Here is a 19,714-nt window from a genome sequence, read left to right on the forward strand (position 1 = left end):
GCAGCCTTTCCTGTTCTTCCCCTACCCCCAATTATTAGTGACTTCTCTTTCAAACAACTTCATATTTAACTATTTTGTGTTGATTCTCTTTCTATTTATGCTGTACATACTTATGTAAGCTTGCTGTTAGGGATTGTTTCTTTCTTTGGATTTACTTCCCTCACTCCTAACATAGTGCTTGGCACATAGTAGGTGCTTGATAACTACTTCTTTTTATTCAAGTAGTTGTGAAAATTTCTAAGGGACAGAATAATGTGATAGAACAGATGATTCTTTAAGAGTCAAGAGAACCCAGCTCTGCCACTCATCAGCTGGATGACCTTACAAGAGTCTATCACCTTCACTTGGGGCTTGGGCAAAGAGTGAACCCCAACATCCTCATATGTAAAATGCAGAGATTGAATTAGGTGATCTCCAGGGTCCCTTCTAGTTAGGATAGTGGATGATTAATGTCACTAACATGCAGTTCAGGATCCCTAAACAGCTGTTCCCTCAGCCTCACTTGGTTAGTCACGCCCTGACTAAAAATAGACTTTCACAGGCTTTGGTCATATCCCCTCACAGCCCTGACTCCCCCTGCTCCTCTCAGAATAATGATTCAGTTTGTATTGGGTCAGTAGAGAGCAGCAGTTCCTTAAAGGCTTATCGTTGGATTTGAGGGCAGGGTAGAAGGTAATAGGCTATTGTGGTCCTTGAAGGTTTAGTCCTGAAGTGATCCTTCAGGCCTGGTGCCACCATTCTTGCCTCCCTCTTGGGATAAGAGAAACAATCTAGGGCCAAGCCCCCCATCCATGTGTTTGGGGGGATGATACTTGCCTTTGAGTCAGTCCATGACAGCTGTTGTGAGGGGGAATGGGCAAGCCATGAGAATTTCAGCTGCCTCTCACCCTGTGGCTTGAGTGTGGGTCACACAGCAGGCCCCTGGAGGAGGTAGGTCTGGCATTCAAGCAGTTTGAAAGATTCTTGCTCTCACCCTACATTTCTGGAAAGTCAACGTGGCATAGCTCCGAGCAGCCAGAGACTTGTCTTTGGCTCCCAAATCAGACACACTTACATGCAAGTCACTTTTCTGTGAGCTCCAGTTTCCTCATTTGTAAAATGGGGCAATAATTTTTGTATGACTTAATTTACAGGGTTGTGAGGAAAGACTTGTCAACTTAGTATGATATAGATGTGAGCTGTTGTTGGTCCTTTGACCCGTAAGCATTTATTAAGTAGTTCTACATCCTTTGTAGTCCCTGCCCTCAAGAACCTTCCATTAGGCTCTGCGAATACTGCATATATCCAAATGAGTAGATGCAAGAGTGTATGTATATATGATATACATACAAAATGATTAGGGGGAGGGGAGAGGGGTCTGGAAGGGCTACTTAAAGTTGGTGGCATTTGAGCTGAGCCTCGAATGAAACTTAGAGTCCAAGAGGCATAGATAAAGAGGAAGAAGAGGGCACTCCAGGTATGGGAGACAGCCCATGCAAAGTTGTGGAGGAGGGAGGTGAATTGTCATAAGGAGGTCATGAGGGTGGGAGGAGGAATCATATACCGCCTCTTTTAAATACTATTAAAACTTAGAACTGTGCTAAGACTTTGGGGACACCATGGATATTCATTCTGTAAAGGCATGTTGGAGCCATATTGTGAAGAACTTTAAATACTAAAAGGTGATGGCGTCTTCTTCTAGAGTTAATTGGGAGCCAACAAAGAGTCTTAAATAGGAAAATAACATAGACCTGGGTGTTAGGAATATCATTTTGGCAGATGTGTGGAGGATTGATTGGAGGGGATTGGGCAGTGGGGCAGAGGCTTGGATAAGCTTGTATTGAGCCATGACTGACAAGTGAGTGGTTCCTAAAACCAGTAAGCAATGAAAGCTCTTCTGTGAGTTGCATGGGTTGGGGGGGATACAGAGTTGAATAATGCACAGTTCCTGTTCTGATGGAATTGACAGTTTGGTGGAGGAGATGACACATCATGCTGTAAGAATGAGTACATCTCAAAGAAAGGTCCAGTGCAGAGGAGTTCAGAGGATGATGCTCAGGTATAAATTGGGTGCCAAACAGGTGGGCAGAAAGGTGATCTTCCTGCAGTTTCAGAATCCTTTGGTTGTAGCTCAGCTTCCTACCTCTGTCAGATACAGGAAGAATGTGTTTCTCTGATTTGCTGTACGATCTGGGAAGCATGGACTGAAGGAGGAGCAGAGTGAAGAAACATTTGGCAAGCCCAATGGGTTGGTGGTTGTGACTGGAAGAAACTGACAAGGTGTGAAACAGACAAGATCAGTTTGGGTGGCAAGTCAGGCTTGTTGTCTCGGTGCCATGTGGGTAGGATCTGGATTCCCACAGAGCTTGTCTCTGTAAGGGGAAAGGATTCAGACTGCTGCTGTGTTGGCTGGTGAGATTCTGCTCCTGCCTTCTACCAGCCTACTAAACAGGGGTCTGAAGTCTTCCTCAGTAGTCTTAATTTACTGACTGTTCACTAAAGTACAAGCTTGGTCCTCAGGAAGAGATCTGAGAAGATAACTCCCCTTTTCCACTCCTTTGCAGAGGTGGACTGCAGGTGTTGAATAGTACATATAAGGCTAGATTTTTCAATGTATTGATTAGTTTTGCTGAATTTTTTTTCGGTCATAAAAGATGGTTCTGAGTGTGTGTGTGTGGGGGGGGGGTGTAGGCAATGTGAAAACAAAAAATGTCAATAAAAATCTATTACAGTTTTAAAAAAAGAGATTGGAATGAAAGTATATGGACATTAAAAAAAGATACGAAGAGTAATTAGGTTGCCTGGTTAGTTCACAAGAGCCTCTTTAAACCGTGATGTACCAGAGGGATAGTTGTTGGGCTAATATAATTTCTCCTTATGGTATAGGAGAAATGTTCAGATCTTAGAGTCAGGAGGCCTAGTTTTCATGCTGTCTTCAAGGTTTGCTAGCTTCATGACCCTAGACAAATCACTGTATATTTCTTTGAGGTTCAATATCCTTATCTGCAGAATGGGATAAAACGTTGTTGTCATCTGTACAACTTGATAATTCACAAATATTCGGTGGTATCAATTATGTACAAGGCACTGTGCTAGTTACTGAGCGTACAAAAACAAAACATAAAGAGAGTGTCTTCAGGGAACTTAAATTCTACTATGGGGATGACAGGCATATAGAAGATAATTTAGGGAAGGAGAGAACACTAAGAACTGGAGAATATAAGGAAAGACTAGTAGGTAGTAGTTGGTCTCAGGCTGAGTAAAAGCTAAGAATTTTAAGAGGTGGAGGGGATGAAGTAATGCATTTGGAGCATGCAAAGCAGCCTGGACAAAGGCGACAGAGGTGGGAAATTGTATACCGTTTGGAGAGCTGCAAATTAGGTCAATTTTTTTGAACATAAGAGTGCATGAAGGGAAATAATATTTAACAAACTTGGAAAAGTAGGTTGGAAACAGACCATGAAGGGCTTTGAATGCCAAGTTGAGGTAGTAACCTTTAAAGTGCTATTGAAATGTGAACTTTTAATATTATCGCAAAAGCCAAAAGATCTGTACAATCACAGTTGATCATTGGGTTGTTTTTAAGTCTTTCCAAATGATTCATTTTTACCATGTTGGTCTTTCTGATATAAATCGTTCCCTTGCTTCTTCTTCGTCTGTTTCAGTTCATAGAAGTCTGGAGACTAATTTTCTATTAAATCTGTTCAACCATAGAATGAGTGACTTGTGAGGTAGTGAGTTCCTAGTTAATAAAAGAGTTTAAGAGACTGAGTTAACACTTGTCTAGGGGTATTTTAAAAGGGATTCTTCAATTAGGTAGGGTTTGTTGGAGATAATTTCTAAGGTGCTTTTCATTTCTGAGATTCTATGATCTTATGTTATAATGCAGTTTAAAAAAAAAATAACCACCTTTGGGTCCAGCACAAGCTGGGTAAACCAGCGCTTAGTCTAGGTGGAGAATCATACAGTATCAGAACTGGACAGGATCTTGGAACAGAGAACAAAGACTACTAAAAGAAGAACATAGGCTACTTAAATATAGAACAGAACGGTAGAACATGCCATATGAGAGCTGAAAGGGACCATAAAGATTTTCTGGACTAAACCACTCACTTCACAGAAAGCAAAAACTGAGGCGCTGAGGAGGCAAGTGATTCACCCAACCTCTCAGAGCTATTTTTGATGGTGCCCCATCCCAGGAGGGCATTTCTGCCACCAAACCTCCCTGCCCATTATTTTTCATCTCAGTGAATCAAAAAGCATTTATTCACTTAACAGTCCATTAGGTTGTAAGCTCCTTAAGGTCAGGAGCTCTCTCTTTTTTGTACACTTGGTAGGTGCTTAATAAATGTTTATTGTACAACAAAATTGGGAAGAGAAGAAGTTGTTTTTTTTTTTTTTTTAAGATGAGGCAAGATAATGAGTTCTGTTTGGTTGATGGACAAATCCTATTCCTCTGCTTCCTTACTGCCCACACTGAATCATGTAACTGAGAACCCGCTCTGTGTGGAGGGGGAATGATAGGGACTATCACACGAGCAATTACTTTTAAAAATGGGTCTTGAGTATTATGTCTCTCCCTCTTTCCCCTCCCCCAGTTCCTCTTTTATATGGCTAGCTATTGCCTGCCTATTATCCTGACCCATATTTGGGTAGTTTCCCCCTTCTGTCCAGCTCTGTCACTGGACAGCTCATTCTAATAAAATAACAACCCAGGAGCAGCGGCTGTGTTCTGTACAAAGACAATGGAATCTTTTAGTTAAGAACATCTATTTAGGGAGAGTGGCTTGCCCACGAGAAGAATGCCTCTCTGCAGTATCTTTGCACTGAAAAGTTTTACTCCTAATGATAGTGTAAGTTGTAGCATGAAAGGCTCTGTTGCCAGATTTGTCATCGTCCCATGTAGCTGTTCATAACGGTGACCCACATTTGGTGTCACTCAGATAGCTATCCAGGAGGAACAGCACTTCCTGTTTCCTGTGCTTGCATGGACTGGGTTCTCTGCAGGAGTGGCCAGGGTGGCTCCGATATTTCAGGGACTGGCTTTTGTTTGTTGTTATTACTGTTACTAGGGGTCTTTGAATTTTTTTTCTCTGTTAATCTGGTTCTGCATATGGTAGACCCACTTATCTTCTAAGTTCAATTCAATTTAAACTTTATAAACATTCAGTTCCTAGTAGGTGATAAGATAGCAGTATAATGCCCCTGCACATTTATTAAGCACCTATCCTGCAGAGCACCTACTATGCTATAGCATTACAGGTATTGGGTGTGGGGGAGAAAAACATTGTTTAGCAACCCTTACTTTCATGGAACTGATAAGTCTAAATAGAAGGTGGTCGTGAAACAGAGAAGGGCAATATTTAGAATGGAAGCAGAGCAGCTAGACACAGGACTGCCTTGTTTTAGGGAGAGGAAGCCCCACCTGTCCTATACCTGAACCTTCAGCTCCTGTGGACCCCCTTGTTCCAAGGGACCCAACGGCTATTGGCTTCCTTCCTCTTTGCAAGGTGCGCACTTCTGCTTTTGAAATTGAAGGAGTTGAAGCCAGTGAGGCACTGTCCAGTACTCTCAGTGTTTCTGTCTCTCCACAACCTCCCAATCAACTCTCTTTGGCTCCTGTAGAGACTGATTCTTAGTGATATTTTGAGATTCCTTTGCTAGGACATCTAGATGAGACTCTGGGTGGGCATGAAGGGAAGAAGACTTTTGCCCTAGATCTAACTGAAATGCTGCTTCCCAGATTTAGGGTGTAAAGGAAAAGTAATGGAGCCAGGGATACTCTTTTTACTATTTCTTTTATAACAATAATTAACATTTATTTTGCACTTTAACAGGCTGACAAAACAAAGTTTTTGATATCTTTTGTTTTTCTTTTGTCTAAATTTCTCCCTGTATCTCTCCTCTTCTCCCTCTTAGACAGCTATCCCATGTAACAAAGAATTTTTTAAAAAGAAAAAGTGGGAGAAAACCCCCCACAAGAACAATTGGCTCCTATATTATCTTAATTGATTCTTATAACAGCTGTTAGAGTTAAGCTGTGCAAGTATTAAAAACAGTCATTTTAATGATTAAGGTGATTAATTTTAAAATGAGTTTATTTTCATATTTTTAAGTATTCGTGAATTTGTTTTAACTTCTCTTGAAGTGCACTTATTGAAATAATGAACAGAAGCATATGAGAGAATAATATAGCAAGGACTTCCCTCTCTTCCCCCCACATGTGACATGTTGTGTGACTCAGTGGGAGGCAAAATAGATATCTACAGCCCCTTCCCCCCACCCTTTTCTTTAATTCTGCCAGGAGGCAAGAGGTTAGGGTCACAAACTTGGCTGCTCTGCTCTCTTCAGAGAGAGGGGATCCTGGACTAGACATATAAGTCTAAGGGATGTGACTTTTAGGTTCTAGCTAATCAGGTTCTGATTACTGTCTCTTAATGGGGGGGACCCCAATGTAAATATACAAGGCTTGACTGTTTTCCCACCAAATACCAGTTCCACAATGAACATATAGTAATTAGCAAAGAAACTTATTTATCTAAGTTGATAGCAAAATAGGAATCTGGCAAAGTGTCTATGTAGAAGAAGAATACCAGACAGCGTAGAGTTAAGGAACCTCTCCCATTGGGAACATAGTAGCTCTACTCTTGAAGATAGAAACCAGAGGTGCCTAAAGCAATGCGGAACATCTAGACTTGAGGTGTCTCAAGGAAAGTCCAAAGAGAGTGGAGCTCTCCTCTCTCTTCCTGTACCCCTCCCCGCCCCCAAGGCTTGGAACATTACTCTCTGCGAAGGAGACTTCTATGCCAGTGGGCTTTGGGAAGTAAGTTTTTGTTTGAAATAAGGGATATTAAAATCAAACAAGCAAACAAAAAGATAGTAAATGATTGTATATGTTTCTGTAAGCTTCTGATTATTACTGATTATTAACCCTGTCCCAAAATAGGTCCATATGTACTTCAGTTTTAACCTATCCCACATTGGCCCCATCATTGTTCTTGTTTTCTTGATAATTTTGACTTTTCCTGTATGTATATAATATGGCTTTGTTTCATTATTGTTATCCTTAACTGCAATACTGTGGCCAGATTCTATGTTGTTCTCTTGGTTCTGCTTTCTTTACTGTATCATTCCGTAAAAGTCTTTTCATATTTCTTTGAATATATTGAAATGTTATTGCATCATAAGAAATGACCAACTTGTAGAACTCCAGGAAGCATGGGAGTCTTGTTAAAGTGACTGTCACATAATAGGATGGCCCTATTTGGACTGCAGAGTCTTAAGAGTTGGTGGAACCTTAGAGATCATCTAGGTTAATCTCCTGTTCAGTGTGGGTATTTGCTCTATATTGTCCCCAGTAGAAGATCATTCATTCATTTAACAAATATTTGAATTTCTGTGTCGTAAGAGAATTTTTCTTTATGAGTTTTAGTGTCATCATTTCCTTAAGCCAGCAAGTCACATTGCTAGCTAGAGTTTGCAGAATATATCTGAGATCCAACTTTAGCACTCATTGGTGATAGAAGTGCCTGTTGACGAGCATGTCCAGTATGAGATAGAACTCTAGTGTTAATGGTTAGTCAGCAAATTCCACCTATTTCCCTGGTGTTTACTAGCCAGTTTATTAGTTCAGTGAGTTTTTAGGTTGAATTGAAATCTGCCTTCTGGTAAGATGTAAATCTTCTTCTGCGTTCTGTTCTTTGATATGTAAATCTTTACTCTTCCTTCCTCCCTTAATAAAATTTCATGTCTATCCTACCTATGGAACTCAGACCTATATAAAAAAACTGCCACCTGTGTGATGTCGAGTGATGTTTGCTTCTCTATTTCACGAGATGGCCTCTTTCCTCGTGAAGTGAGTTTTTAGGTTGAATGAGAATCTGCCTTTTGGTAACTTTTACCCTTTGAGTCTAGTTCTGCCTTCTGGAGCATCATAGAATTTTTGTCGGGGGAGGGAGTGGAGACAGGGCACCTCCCCCTACCTCATCCCGCCCCACACCCTTGGCCACTTCCCATCTTACCTTCATATCTTTTCTTCTTCAAGATGAATATCTCCATGGTAGATAATTAGAGACTCTCCACTTTGGAAGGTACCTTAGAGATGACACCTAACCTTTAACATTAATCTTCTCCACCTGATGCCTCCCCTAGCTTCTTCTTGAACAATCGTAGTGTGGTTTAGAACCAGCACACTGCCTTGTGGACATGCTGTTGGTCAGAAGACCCACATATGCATTGATTCAATTCTAGACTGTGGGTCAGATGGAAATATTAGACCTTCGTGTAGAGGTGTTGTGATCTAACTTCCAAGAGCTGCTTTGTATGAGGTCAGGTCCAGAGCATGCTGAAGCCCAGACACTTTGTTCCCAGTGGACAGAGTGCTGAATTTGGAGTCTGGAGGTTCTGTAGTCAAATCCCAGGGGGATGTTTACTTATTCCTTGTGGGACTCTGGCCAAGGTACTTAACCTCTTCCTCCCTGAGCTTCCTCATTTGTAAAGAGGGTTTGGACTAGATGGCCTCTGGGGTACATCCCATTTCTAAATCTATGATCTTCTAATTCCTCAGTCCTCAATCTCAAACATATCAGCTTAGCTAGCATTTTGCATATAGTTCTTATGTTATCTTCTCTGACTTCCTGCCCCTAATAGCATTACATTGCTTGGGGTATTGAAGGCACACTGAAAGTGGCAAAAAAAATGACATTGATAATCTGATGGCAAAGGAAGAGATAGAAAAATGAGAAAAAGCAGGCACAAGAACTACAAAAATGCAGCAGTCTGGGGACATTTTGTGAGGGTGTCACTAATTTGAAATGTGATCTGATCTGGATGTCTCTAGTAATAACAAGAACACATTTTTTAAAAAAAAGTTTAATTATATCGAGAATTTTTTGTAAGGCAGGCAGTGTGTTCTGTATTTAAGGAAGCTTTCTATTAAGCATTATCATTTTCTGTTATCTGGAAAACCTGCTTCTTTAGGGCTCCTCATTGCTTCGTAATGACTGAGAATTGAAGTGTCTCTGTTAGTTCCTGTTAGTATCACTGGAGAGATGAATGCTAAGTTGTCTAGTGAGGCAGCTCTACTTCATTGAACCAAAATGTATGGGCCCTTCACAGCTGGGGCAAGAGCAGAAAGACAAGTTTCAGCAACAGTGTCAGAAAGGCAAACTTGGTCCTAGTGGGGATGGCTTCACCTTTGCAACTTTGAGGAGAGGAGGAAGGGTTCTAAGAGAGAACATACCTATGTAAATTTGTCAAATCAAGGGCAGCTAGATGGCACAGTGTGTAGAGTGCTGGGCCTGGAGTCAAGATGACTCATCTTGAGTTCAAATCTGGGCTCAGATAGTTACTAGCTGTGTGATCTCAGGCAAGTCACTTAACTCTGTTAGCCTCAGTTTCCTCATCTGTAAAATGAGCTAGAGAAGGAAATGGCAAGCCATTCCAGTATTTTAGGGGCAGCTAGGTGGTGCAGTGGATATAGCACCAGTGTAGGAGTCAGGAGGACCTGAGTTCAAATCTCACGTCAGACACTTGACACTCACTAGCTGTGTGACCTTGGGCAAGTCACTTAACCCCAATTGCCTCATCCTGGGTCATCTCCAGTCATCCTGATGAAATCTGGTCACTGGATTCAGATGGTTCTGGAAGAGGAGTGAGTCTGGTGACTTGCGTAGCCCTCCCTCACTCAAAAAAACAAAGTCAAGTGCAAGTCATGTCATTGTTTCTCTGACGGCATGGTCTTCTTCAGCAACGAAGGACAAACACACACAATTGTCAAATCAAAGGAAGGGATTACCTTAGTTGGATTAATCAGCTAGATGAGTGCTGAGCCTGGAGTCAGGCTGACTTGAGTTCAAATCTAGTCTCAGATACTTCCTTGCTCTGTGATTCTGGGCAAACCACTTAATTTCATTTGCCTCAGTTTCCTCTACTGTAAAATGAGGATGATAACAGAAGCCACCTCGAAGGTTTGTTGTGAGGATCAAATGAGATAATTGTAAAGCGCTTAGCACAGTGCCTAGAATATAGTAGGCCTGTAGTAAATGCTTATTCCTTTCCCCTTCTGGTAGAACTAAAGGTAGAGGGCCTTAGCAAGAGCATGTGCTTAAATAGAATTTGTGGAATGAGTGAGATAATGACTGACTGAATGAATGAAACTTCCAGGGGCTAAAAGGAATGTTTTGGCTGAAAGTTCAGAATGGTTTTAAATAGTTTAAAGAGAAGACTGCCAGTGGGAGGTGAAGATGAATTTAAAGCCTTTCTTCTCAATGGTTTCCTTCCCCTGACTTGATCAATAACTAATGTATCAGTGAGCTCAGCTTCTCTCTGCTGAAGAAAGAGGCAACTCTTCGACGACTTGGGATGCAGTACGCAGTTGTATTGCAGCCAACAAACATTTACAGAGAATGTGCTATGGCTCTGGTTTAGGTGTTGTGGTTGCAAGTATACTTAGAACTGATTTAGGGATGATGATGATCTAGGCTAGCCAAGTAAAACACTGCACAATTTAGGACTCATGGTTCCTAGAAATAACAGGATTTAGTGTTGGAAAGAACTTTAGAGAGTTGTTCTTCCAGCCCAACCCCCTCATTTTGTAAATGAGGAAATTGAGGAAGGAATATGACTTGCCTAAAATTACAAAGCTAGTAAGAATCTACTACATGGCAAGAATTCTTAACCTTAAGACCCTGTAGGTTTCTTGGCTAGATTTCATTAGATCTGGAAAGTTGGATAGGAAAAACATTACATATCTATCTATCTGTCTATCTCCATCTATCTATCTGTCTGTCTATATCTACCTACGTACGTACCTATCTATCTATCTATCTATTTATCTATCTATCTATCTATCTATCTATCTATCTATCTATCTATCTATCTATCTATCTATCTATTACCAGCCTTTGGTTTCCTTTGTAATCCTGGGTCGTTCTGGGTTATCAGTTTAGTGGGAGAACTTGGCCTTGCAAATAACTTTCCGATTGCCACCACTGCTTGATTGTAACTTTTATACAGGAGTTATTTAGATAATCTTTGAGAGACAGAATGTTTCTATTTTCTCAGCCTTTTTAGAGACTTCCAAGAAGCTCTTTATTACCCTAAGACAAACATCAGTGACTCAACATAAGCCTATAATGCAGCTGGATCTGGTGCTAGGAGGTCCCCTGGGCTTCTCCTTGCAGGTGTGATCAAACCTCCATGTCCTGGTGACCTTTGCTATAAAGATTGTACCTCTCTAGTCACCGTGCACTCTGCAGTACTTTGCCTGATTCTCACTGTGGAGCCAACTGGCTGCTTGTCTCTGAGTTTCCTTGCTATATAGGAACTAATTGTCGATCCATATAGCCCCTTTAAGCTCCTAGAGTGTTCTCAGAGGTGACTAATGATAGGAAGTAAAATAGCCAATAGAAAGGAATCCTCAAAGTTGTTGCTAGTGCCCTGAAAGTGACAATTTCAAAAAAAAAATTTTGATTTAATTCTTAAACTTTGGGGTGGTGGGGCATGACTTTGGTTGGATTAAGCCACCTTCAGATTACTCATCTGGTCAGCTTCTCTCATCCATGGGGAAGAATTTCTGAAATCTCCTTAGGGGCAGAATTACTTCACTTTCAGCTGTATTTATGGTTTGTTGATGGAGAGATGGGAAGAGAGATGACAGATCTAGTGTGGGATGAAATTTCCTTCAGTGAGGCTTTCCATAGTTTCTTTGCCTCTGTTTCTTTTTAATATTTTTTGTTTTCAATACAATAATCACTTTTCAATAAACATCTCTCCTCAGACTGCCTTCTCATTTAAAAAACAAGATGAAAATATTCAAAACAATTAAGGCAAACCATCTCATGTAGTAATGGTGATTGACAGAGAATGTGTAACATGCTCTGTTATTTATTACAAGAAAAAGAAGGGAGTGTGTTTTATTTTCAGCCTGCTGATGGAAATAAGCGAGGGTGGGGATTGTCATTGATCCTCAAGCTGTTGCATCGCAATGTTGATCGCAGGCACTGTATGTATTGTTCTTTTGGCTGTAAGTTTGCACACCTTTCCATTGTCTTTGAATTCTTCATATTAATCATATAGTGGAATCATACAGACACACACGCACACACACAGACACACACACACAGACACACACACACACACACACACACACACACACACACACACACACACTTCAGTTTGCTCAGCCCAGTTGGTTGCAGATTTGTATGCAGATCTCCCTTCCCCCAAAGTCCTCATAGTTATTTTGTTAAATCGGAACTCTTTCTTTTAGCATCGACCTATTCGGGGGTATAAACCTCACAGTAAATCTCTGAATCTAAAGATCAGAAGAGGTCTGTAACTTTTTGAGCATATTTTCCACATAGTCCATACTCCATTACTTGGACTAATTCATGGCTCTTCCAGCATGAATTCGTGTTCCTGCCTTTCCATGGCTTCAGCATTATTTACATCTTTCATCATTTTTTCCAGTTTGATAGGTGTGAAGGGAAACTTCAGAGTTGCTTTGATTTTCGTTTCTCTTATTAATGATCAGAATATTTTTTCATATGGTTATTAATAGCTTGCTTTCTTCTGGAAATTCTTCATGTTGCTTAAGCACTCCTCTATTGGGGAATGACTGTTAACTTTAAAATTTGTGTCAGTTCTCTAAATTTTGTATATCAGGCTTTTTATCAGAGGAATTTGATGTCAAGATTTTTTTCTCACACTCCATAACTTCTTTTTTTAGTGGCATTAATTTTATTTATTCAAAAACTTTTAAATGTTATATAACTGAAAATGGCTATTTTGTCTCTTTTCTCCCTTGGTACTGAATCTTATGAATTTTGTATCCTTTGATGTGAATCCCTTAGATATTATAAATCTTCTCCCTAACCTGAGCTGTGCAAGGTATAACTTTCCTTTTTTACTTTCAGTTTAAAAAAAAAAATGATACAACCCTTCAGTTTTAATAAAGATAATTTATCTACTTGGAATTAACTGTGACTTATGGTATAAAGTGCTGCTCCAAACTTATTTTCTCCCCAAATTGCTTTTCAGTTTCCCCAATATTTCTTGATGAAAAAAGAATCCTTCCCCAGTAATTTGTATCCTTGGGTTTATCAAACAGTGCTTTGCCCTTGTCTTTTTTATTCCTCCTTTTTAGTGGTTTTTCTGGTACTGAATGGTCCAAAGCTGAGAGGCAATGGATGTGACTGATCTTTTTGTTTCTTATTCTAGCTGGCAAAAGTAATGGAGGAAGTATGCAGTCATTTATTAAGTCCCTGCTATGTGCCAGACACTGTGTTGAGCTAACTTTACAAATATTATCTTATTTGATAAGTGATAGGTGCTATTATGATCCTTGTTTTACAGTAAAGGAAACTGAGGCAGACAGGTCAAGTGTGTTGCTCAGGTTCGTGCAGATGGCAAGTATCTGAGGTCAGATTTGAACTTAGATCTTCCTGACTCCAGGTCCAGCTTGAGATCCACTGTTTGGTTGAATTTACTCGACATAGGTGACTCAGATGAGTCTTGAAGGAAGCAATGGATTTTGAGAGGTGAGGATGAGTTAGAACATCCCAAGCCAAGGGGACAATCTGTAGAAGCATAAAAATAGGAAATTCAGTGCCACATTCAGGATGTCAAGTGGGCTTTGTCTGGAACACGTAGGAGTAATGTGAAGTAAATCTAGAAAGGTAGACCCGAGCTAGATAGTGGATGGCTTTACATGTTAAACAGTGAAGTCTCTTTCTTCCCCCCCTCCCTCTGGAGGATATAAGGAGCCACTGGCATTTCTTATGATTATTTTGGCAGCTCTGTGGATAATGGATTAGAGATGAGAAAGGCTGATAGGGATAGCACTCAGGAGGCTAGTACAGGAGGCTAGTGCAATAAGGTGATAGTTGGGTGAACAGAGGGAAGAGGATGGATGTGAGGAACTGGGTGTGGATAGTGCTGATGTGACTTGGAAGTGGATCGACCATGCCAGTGAGGAGATAGGAAACAGTTGAGGAATCTGAGGTGAATTTTGGAAGGATTGTAGTATCCTCAACAGAAATAGAATAACAATTAAATGGGTGGGGTTGGAGCTGCTTTAATCTCAGATTATATCTTCATTTTTCTCCTTTCTTCCAACTCATTATTTGTTTTAACTTTTGCACTGACTGGTCTATGACCTGACTACACCATTAGCTGATGCTGGAATTAATTCCGCACAATGAGATCATAGATTTTGAGCTTAATGGAGTGTTAGAGGTTATTTATTCCAACATCCCTTCATTTATAAATGTGGAAACTGAGGCCCAGAAAAGTTAAATGACTCGATCAAAGTCACACAGATAATGCTAAATGGTGCAGAAGGAACTTGAATCCCCAGGTCCTCTGGTTCTAAATCTCATGCACCACACAGTCTCCTTGGATATATTCAGTTTAATTTTTTTCTGTATGTCATTTAGTGCTGACCTTGTCTGGCATCTTCCCACTTTATTTGTGAAGAAAGTATTTGAACGGTGCAGATGTAAGGTTACGAGTAGACGACAAGCTTTTGGCTGCTTTCCTTTCTTAACTCCCATATTTTCCAACATTGTTTTCATCATCTTCCTGTGGTCATTTTAGCAACGAAGCGTCCGAGTGTGAAGGTATATGTTGATTTTGTTTGGAAGATTTTGTCAAATTCTTCAAAGAATTTTTCTCCTTCATCCCCTGCAATAAGCATCAGCACATAAACTGCAATTATCTTTACCTTGGACTGTTTGCTACCAGACCTCCTGAGCACTGCAAGAAGATAGCAATAAGCATTCCTTCAAACGATGTTTCTTATTACCTTTGGGTCCGTGATGAAACACACTCTGATGAGGCTTTGATTCACCTTTCCCAGGAAGAGCCGTGTACAGCCCTTTTCTTTCTTTCTGTCCTCTGCTTTCATTTATAATGAAACTGTCGGCATGGATGTGGTTTAATTCCTTCAGCAGTGTGTCCACTTGTTGGTCGTTGAACAAAGCCTGCCCATTTGGAGCACCAGCATTTAGATCGGCTTCTGTAGACTCTCAAAGAGCTGTGTGATCCTTAGCACATTCTGATCCCTTTCTGATGTTCCTTTCCCATTGCTGTGGAAGGGGACTGAGCACCACTTGGTATTTTTGTTCATTTAGAGGGTGTGACCAAAAAACAATCATCACTTGGTGGCCGTCTCTCAAGTGATCAGCCTCTCTGAACATCTCTGTCCTTGGACAGAAACTTGGCCTGTTACCCGGTCTGTACTTTCCAGTCAACAAGCTTTTATTAACCACTCACTGTGTGCCAAACATTGGTGAGACAAAGAAAAGCAACAGTGTGGTCCCTGCTCCCAAGGAGCTCTCGTTCCAAGGGAGAGATGATGTGTAAATAGCTATACATAGAAGATGTATAGAGCATAGATGGGAGGCATTCTTAGAGGCACGGGGTGGGGGGGTGTTGTGGTGTGAGAAGGGGACAAAGCCTGTTGCAGAAGGTTGGAGTTGGGCTGAAGGAAACTATGGAAGTCAGAAAATAGAGGTAGGAAGGGAAAGCATTCCAGGTATGGAGGACAGCCGCTGAGAAGGCATGAATTTGGGAGCTAGACAGCCTTTGTGAGGAGCAGCAAGGAGGCTGATGTAGCCAGACCGTTGAGTGTGCAGAGGGGATCCAGTGTGAGAAGACTGGGAAAACGGGAAGGGACCAGATTGTGAAGGGGTCTAAATGACAGAGGATGTTATGTTTGATCCTAGAGGTGGTAGGGGGCACTGGTGTTTGCTGAGTATTGAATAAGTGATACGGTCAGATTTGTACTTCAGGAAAATTATTTTGTTCACTCAGCTGAGCTAGATTACAATGGGGAAAGACTTGTGTCAGGGAGAGCAGTTACTACTGTGGCATGAGTCCCTGGCATGAGGTGGTGATGACCTGTACTTGGCATGTACATATTTGTGTGTGTGAGTGAGAGAGAGAGAGAGAGAGAGAGAGAGAGAGAGAGAGAGAGAGAGAGAGAGAGAGAGAGAATTATTGCATTCCAGAGATGGAGCTAATTTAGTGGTTTGGGGCACCATAAGTTGATTTAAAGTTTCTTTATGGCACCTAGGGTAGGGCAGGGTTTGTGGGGTTTTGAAGCAAGGTATAACCCTCTTATAGATGTGGGTACTGTAAAAACACCTTTTCCTTCTTTTCACTCTTTCTGCCTCCTTACTAGACTACTTCTCACATATGGGACCAAAGGAGGGAAAGAAGTTACTTGGGATATGTGGGCTGTCTTGGTAACCCTTTCCTCTCTCCTGTCTTCTGCAGTGGGTAATTCAAGTTCCCCATCATGTCTGGTGGGAGGCACCTACTTCTTCAAGAAGCTGAAGCAGCATTGGGCTCCCTTCCCATGGAGGGGCAGCTGTACCAGTTGAGGGTGTGTGTGATCTAGAGTTGGAAGCATCCTCAGAAGTTCCTCCCTTGTACAGAGCTGTCCCAGGGATGATTAAATGTCTTGTCCAAGATCACAGATAGGAAGTATCCAAGGCAGAATTTGAATCCAAGTCCTGTGATACCAGGGTCTATGCTCTCCCCACTGAACTGTGCCTGCTTTCCTTTGATATCGGAGAGATCAGGTCACCCTGAGAGATGAGCCACTCTCTCAGATGAATGACACTGTGGAAAAGCCCTGACATAGCTCTCAATCCCCTTTTCCTTCCTCAACTTGTTACCACCAGGTCCAGGGTCAGGTGTGATCAGTGTCTGCTTTTCTCTATTGCAGCTGTGTTGGTGTGGAAGAGGAGGAGGCACCAGATATCGACATATACCATTGTCCAAACTGCGAGAAAACTCACGGCAAATCTACTTGTAAGTATACGTAGTCTGTCTGGAGCCGATTCCTTCTTTGCCCACCCTTTGTCCTATTATTTCATAGGATCATGGTGGGTCTAGGGGTACCTCTCTCCTAGGGACCAGAGAGATAGTGCTGGTTCAGGCTCCCATGTGTCAGAGAGGGGGCTTTTTAATTCTGAGGCTAGCCCTTGATACACTATGCTTGGCTGCCTCAGCTAGACTGCTTTATTACCTTAGACCTATTGCTCCAGCGCTCTTACACTTGTGATGTTGACTGCCCCCCAACCCCTTGCACTCTCTAATATATAATATGTACCTCTGCCTTGTCTACCTTGTCTACCGTCTGACTCTGGTTTCATCTGCAGGGCTTAAGGCTTTCACACCTGTTTAGTGACCTGCTCTTAAATTTTCTGGGCTGGCACATCGACTCTGGGAATCTTCAGACTTTCCAACTGGTAGAAGTTCTTTGAATTCTTTAATTACCTTAATACCCTGACCCCCTAGTTTGGAGCTTTTAAGAGTGTGGAATGTTTCTGCTCTTGGTGAACTAATTAACAGATTGCTTTCATTATGCTTTTAAGTGGATAAAGCAGGGAAAGATTGTTGCCCATGTTTTAAAAGGGGCCATTTTGCAGATGCTTATTAGCACCTATGCAGAAAGCTCAATGTGGTGGTTGACTTTAAAAGACATGGGGACAAAACCAAAAAACTTTTAACCCCCCTTTCAAGAATCTGAGCCTGGACTGTGCAGTCTGACAATTTTTTCATATCTTTGAGGTGACTCAAAGCCCCTCCAGGCCAGCCTGTGGAGCAGGTGGCTGGCTGCCTAAGGCTTAACTGCTGCCTGTGAGAGCAGCTCGGGTGGAAAATCTGGGTGGGGTGACTGGGGACATCCGGAATTATGAACTGCAGGAGACAGATTTGGGAATACAGAAGAAAGGGGGAATTTTTATTTGTTTGCTTTCTTCACCTGCTGAGGGCTTAATAAATAGAAAAGCACAGGCTTTTTATCCCCCTCACATTTTGACATGTATAGGTCAGGGTGAATATTAGGATTAGGGGGTCATATGGGGTTACAAATTGTGTGACCTTTGAGCTGTGATCTTCGGGGCAAGAGACCTGGATTCCATTCCTGGTTTTGCTACTGGTTAGAAGACCTCTTCTTCTTTCAGGGTCTCAGTTTCCCCATATGAAAACAAGGCATTACTGTACAATGACTTTATTTCCCCCATTTTTAAAATGGTTGGACTAGAGGCCCCTGAGTGCCCCTTCTACCTCTAAAGTGTGATCCTGTTAGTAGGTAGTTTCCAAGGTCTCTGTTACAGTTTGCATAGATTATGATCGGGGATTTTTTCTCCCCTCTCTAGTGTTTCTGCCAGAGATTATTTCTTACATATGAAATTGAAAGGGAGGCTAGCTTAACTATCCTGATTAAGACCTGAGAGTGTGACCTCTCTTTAAGGCCAAATCCACATGCCAGGCTAGCAACACCTTATAGGTATTTCATAGGCTTCAGATTCTTGGGGTCAGTCAGCAGGACAGAGCGAAAAGTTCACTTGATTTAGATTCAGAAGACATTGCTTTAAGCCATGGTCCCATTCCTTACTGGGAGACCTCTCTGTGCCCCAGTTTTCTTCTCTTTACAGAGAAGAATCATTTTATAATAAAGTTTTCATTTTATAATGAAGTTTTGGGGCTAGGTGATCCTGAAAGTCCCGTCTAACCCTGAAGCATTGTCAGTCTACAATTTCTATAAAGTTTGATGGTTTTTTTAAAGTTTATTTATTTTCAGTTTTCAACATTTACCTTTATAAGTTTTAAATTTTCTCCCCTTCCCCAAGATGGCATGCACTCTGATATAGGCTCTTCTTATACATTCCTATTAAACATATTTTCACATTACTCATGTTGTATAGAAGAATTAGAACAAATGGGAAGAACCATGTGAATGATAAAAAACCAAAAAACAACACCAAAAAAGGAAATAGCCTGCTTCACTCTGCATTCAGACTCCATGGCTCTTTCTCTGCATGTGGATGGTATTTTCTATCATGAGTCCTTTGGAATTGTTTTGGGGCCTTCATTACTGAGAAGGGCTAAGTCTTTCAAAGTTAATCATCGTATACTGTGGCTGTTACCATGTGCGATGTTCTCCTGGTTCTGTTCGCTTCACTCAGCATCAGTTCATATGAGTCTTTCCAAGCTTTTCTGAAGTCTGCCTGGTCATCATTTCTGATAGGTTTGATTCTTAATAATACACTGCCTGTCTGGCTGAGTCACTGTACAAGTAATTCACCATGCTGTGAGCAGATAATAGTTAGCATTTAAATATGGCACTTTAAGGTTTGAAAAGCACTTTACAAATATTATCTCATTTGATCCTCATAATAGCCCTGGGAAATAGATGTTCTTATTATCCCCATTTTATTATTGAGGAAAATGAGGCAAACAGAGGTTAAATAACTTGCCCGGTATCACTCAGTCGATAAGTGTCAGAAGCTGGATTTGAACTCTGATCTTCCTGCCTGCAGGTCCAGTGAGTCATCCTCTCTACCACCAGCATCATTTATTTAGCACACTCAACAATGGGGACAGGGGCCGCCATCCTTGTTAGAGCAGAGAAGGGACATTGTTAGCCCAGACCAGCCTCTGAGACACCTTTGCTCCTTTAGAACCTGGCCTTGGAAGCCTTGATGAGAACAGAGTGCTTGCTTGTCTTGCTTTCTGCTTCTAGGTTTTGTTGAACTCATAGGTCATGATCTCAGGCTATCAGAACGCCTTTTCACCCACAGGCCTTTTCACCCATAGTTGTCCTTCTGAAACCTCAGGGACTTTTTAACAGGTTAATTTCCAGATCATAATTTCTTTGAGTGCTTTAGCTTTTATGATATTTCCCCTTAAAAAAAGAATAATATAGGAAATGCTGGTA

General features: G+C 41.3%; 1 protein-coding gene across 1 annotated transcript in view; it reads left to right on the forward strand.

The window, feature by feature from the left end:
- The window catches only part of PHF2 (PHD finger protein 2), a 198,340-nt gene that overhangs the window by 102,815 nt on the left and 75,811 nt on the right, over positions 1-19,714 (forward strand). Inside the window, exon 2 of the mRNA XM_072598229.1 lies at positions 16,715-16,800. Coding sequence (XP_072454330.1) covers positions 16,715-16,800 — 86 coding nt within the window. The remainder of the gene's footprint in view (positions 1-16,714; positions 16,801-19,714) is intronic.

Source organism: Notamacropus eugenii, chromosome 3 (assembly GCF_028372415.1).
Source record: "Notamacropus eugenii isolate mMacEug1 chromosome 3, mMacEug1.pri_v2, whole genome shotgun sequence".
Taxonomy (NCBI): Eukaryota; Metazoa; Chordata; class Mammalia; order Diprotodontia; family Macropodidae; genus Notamacropus; species Notamacropus eugenii.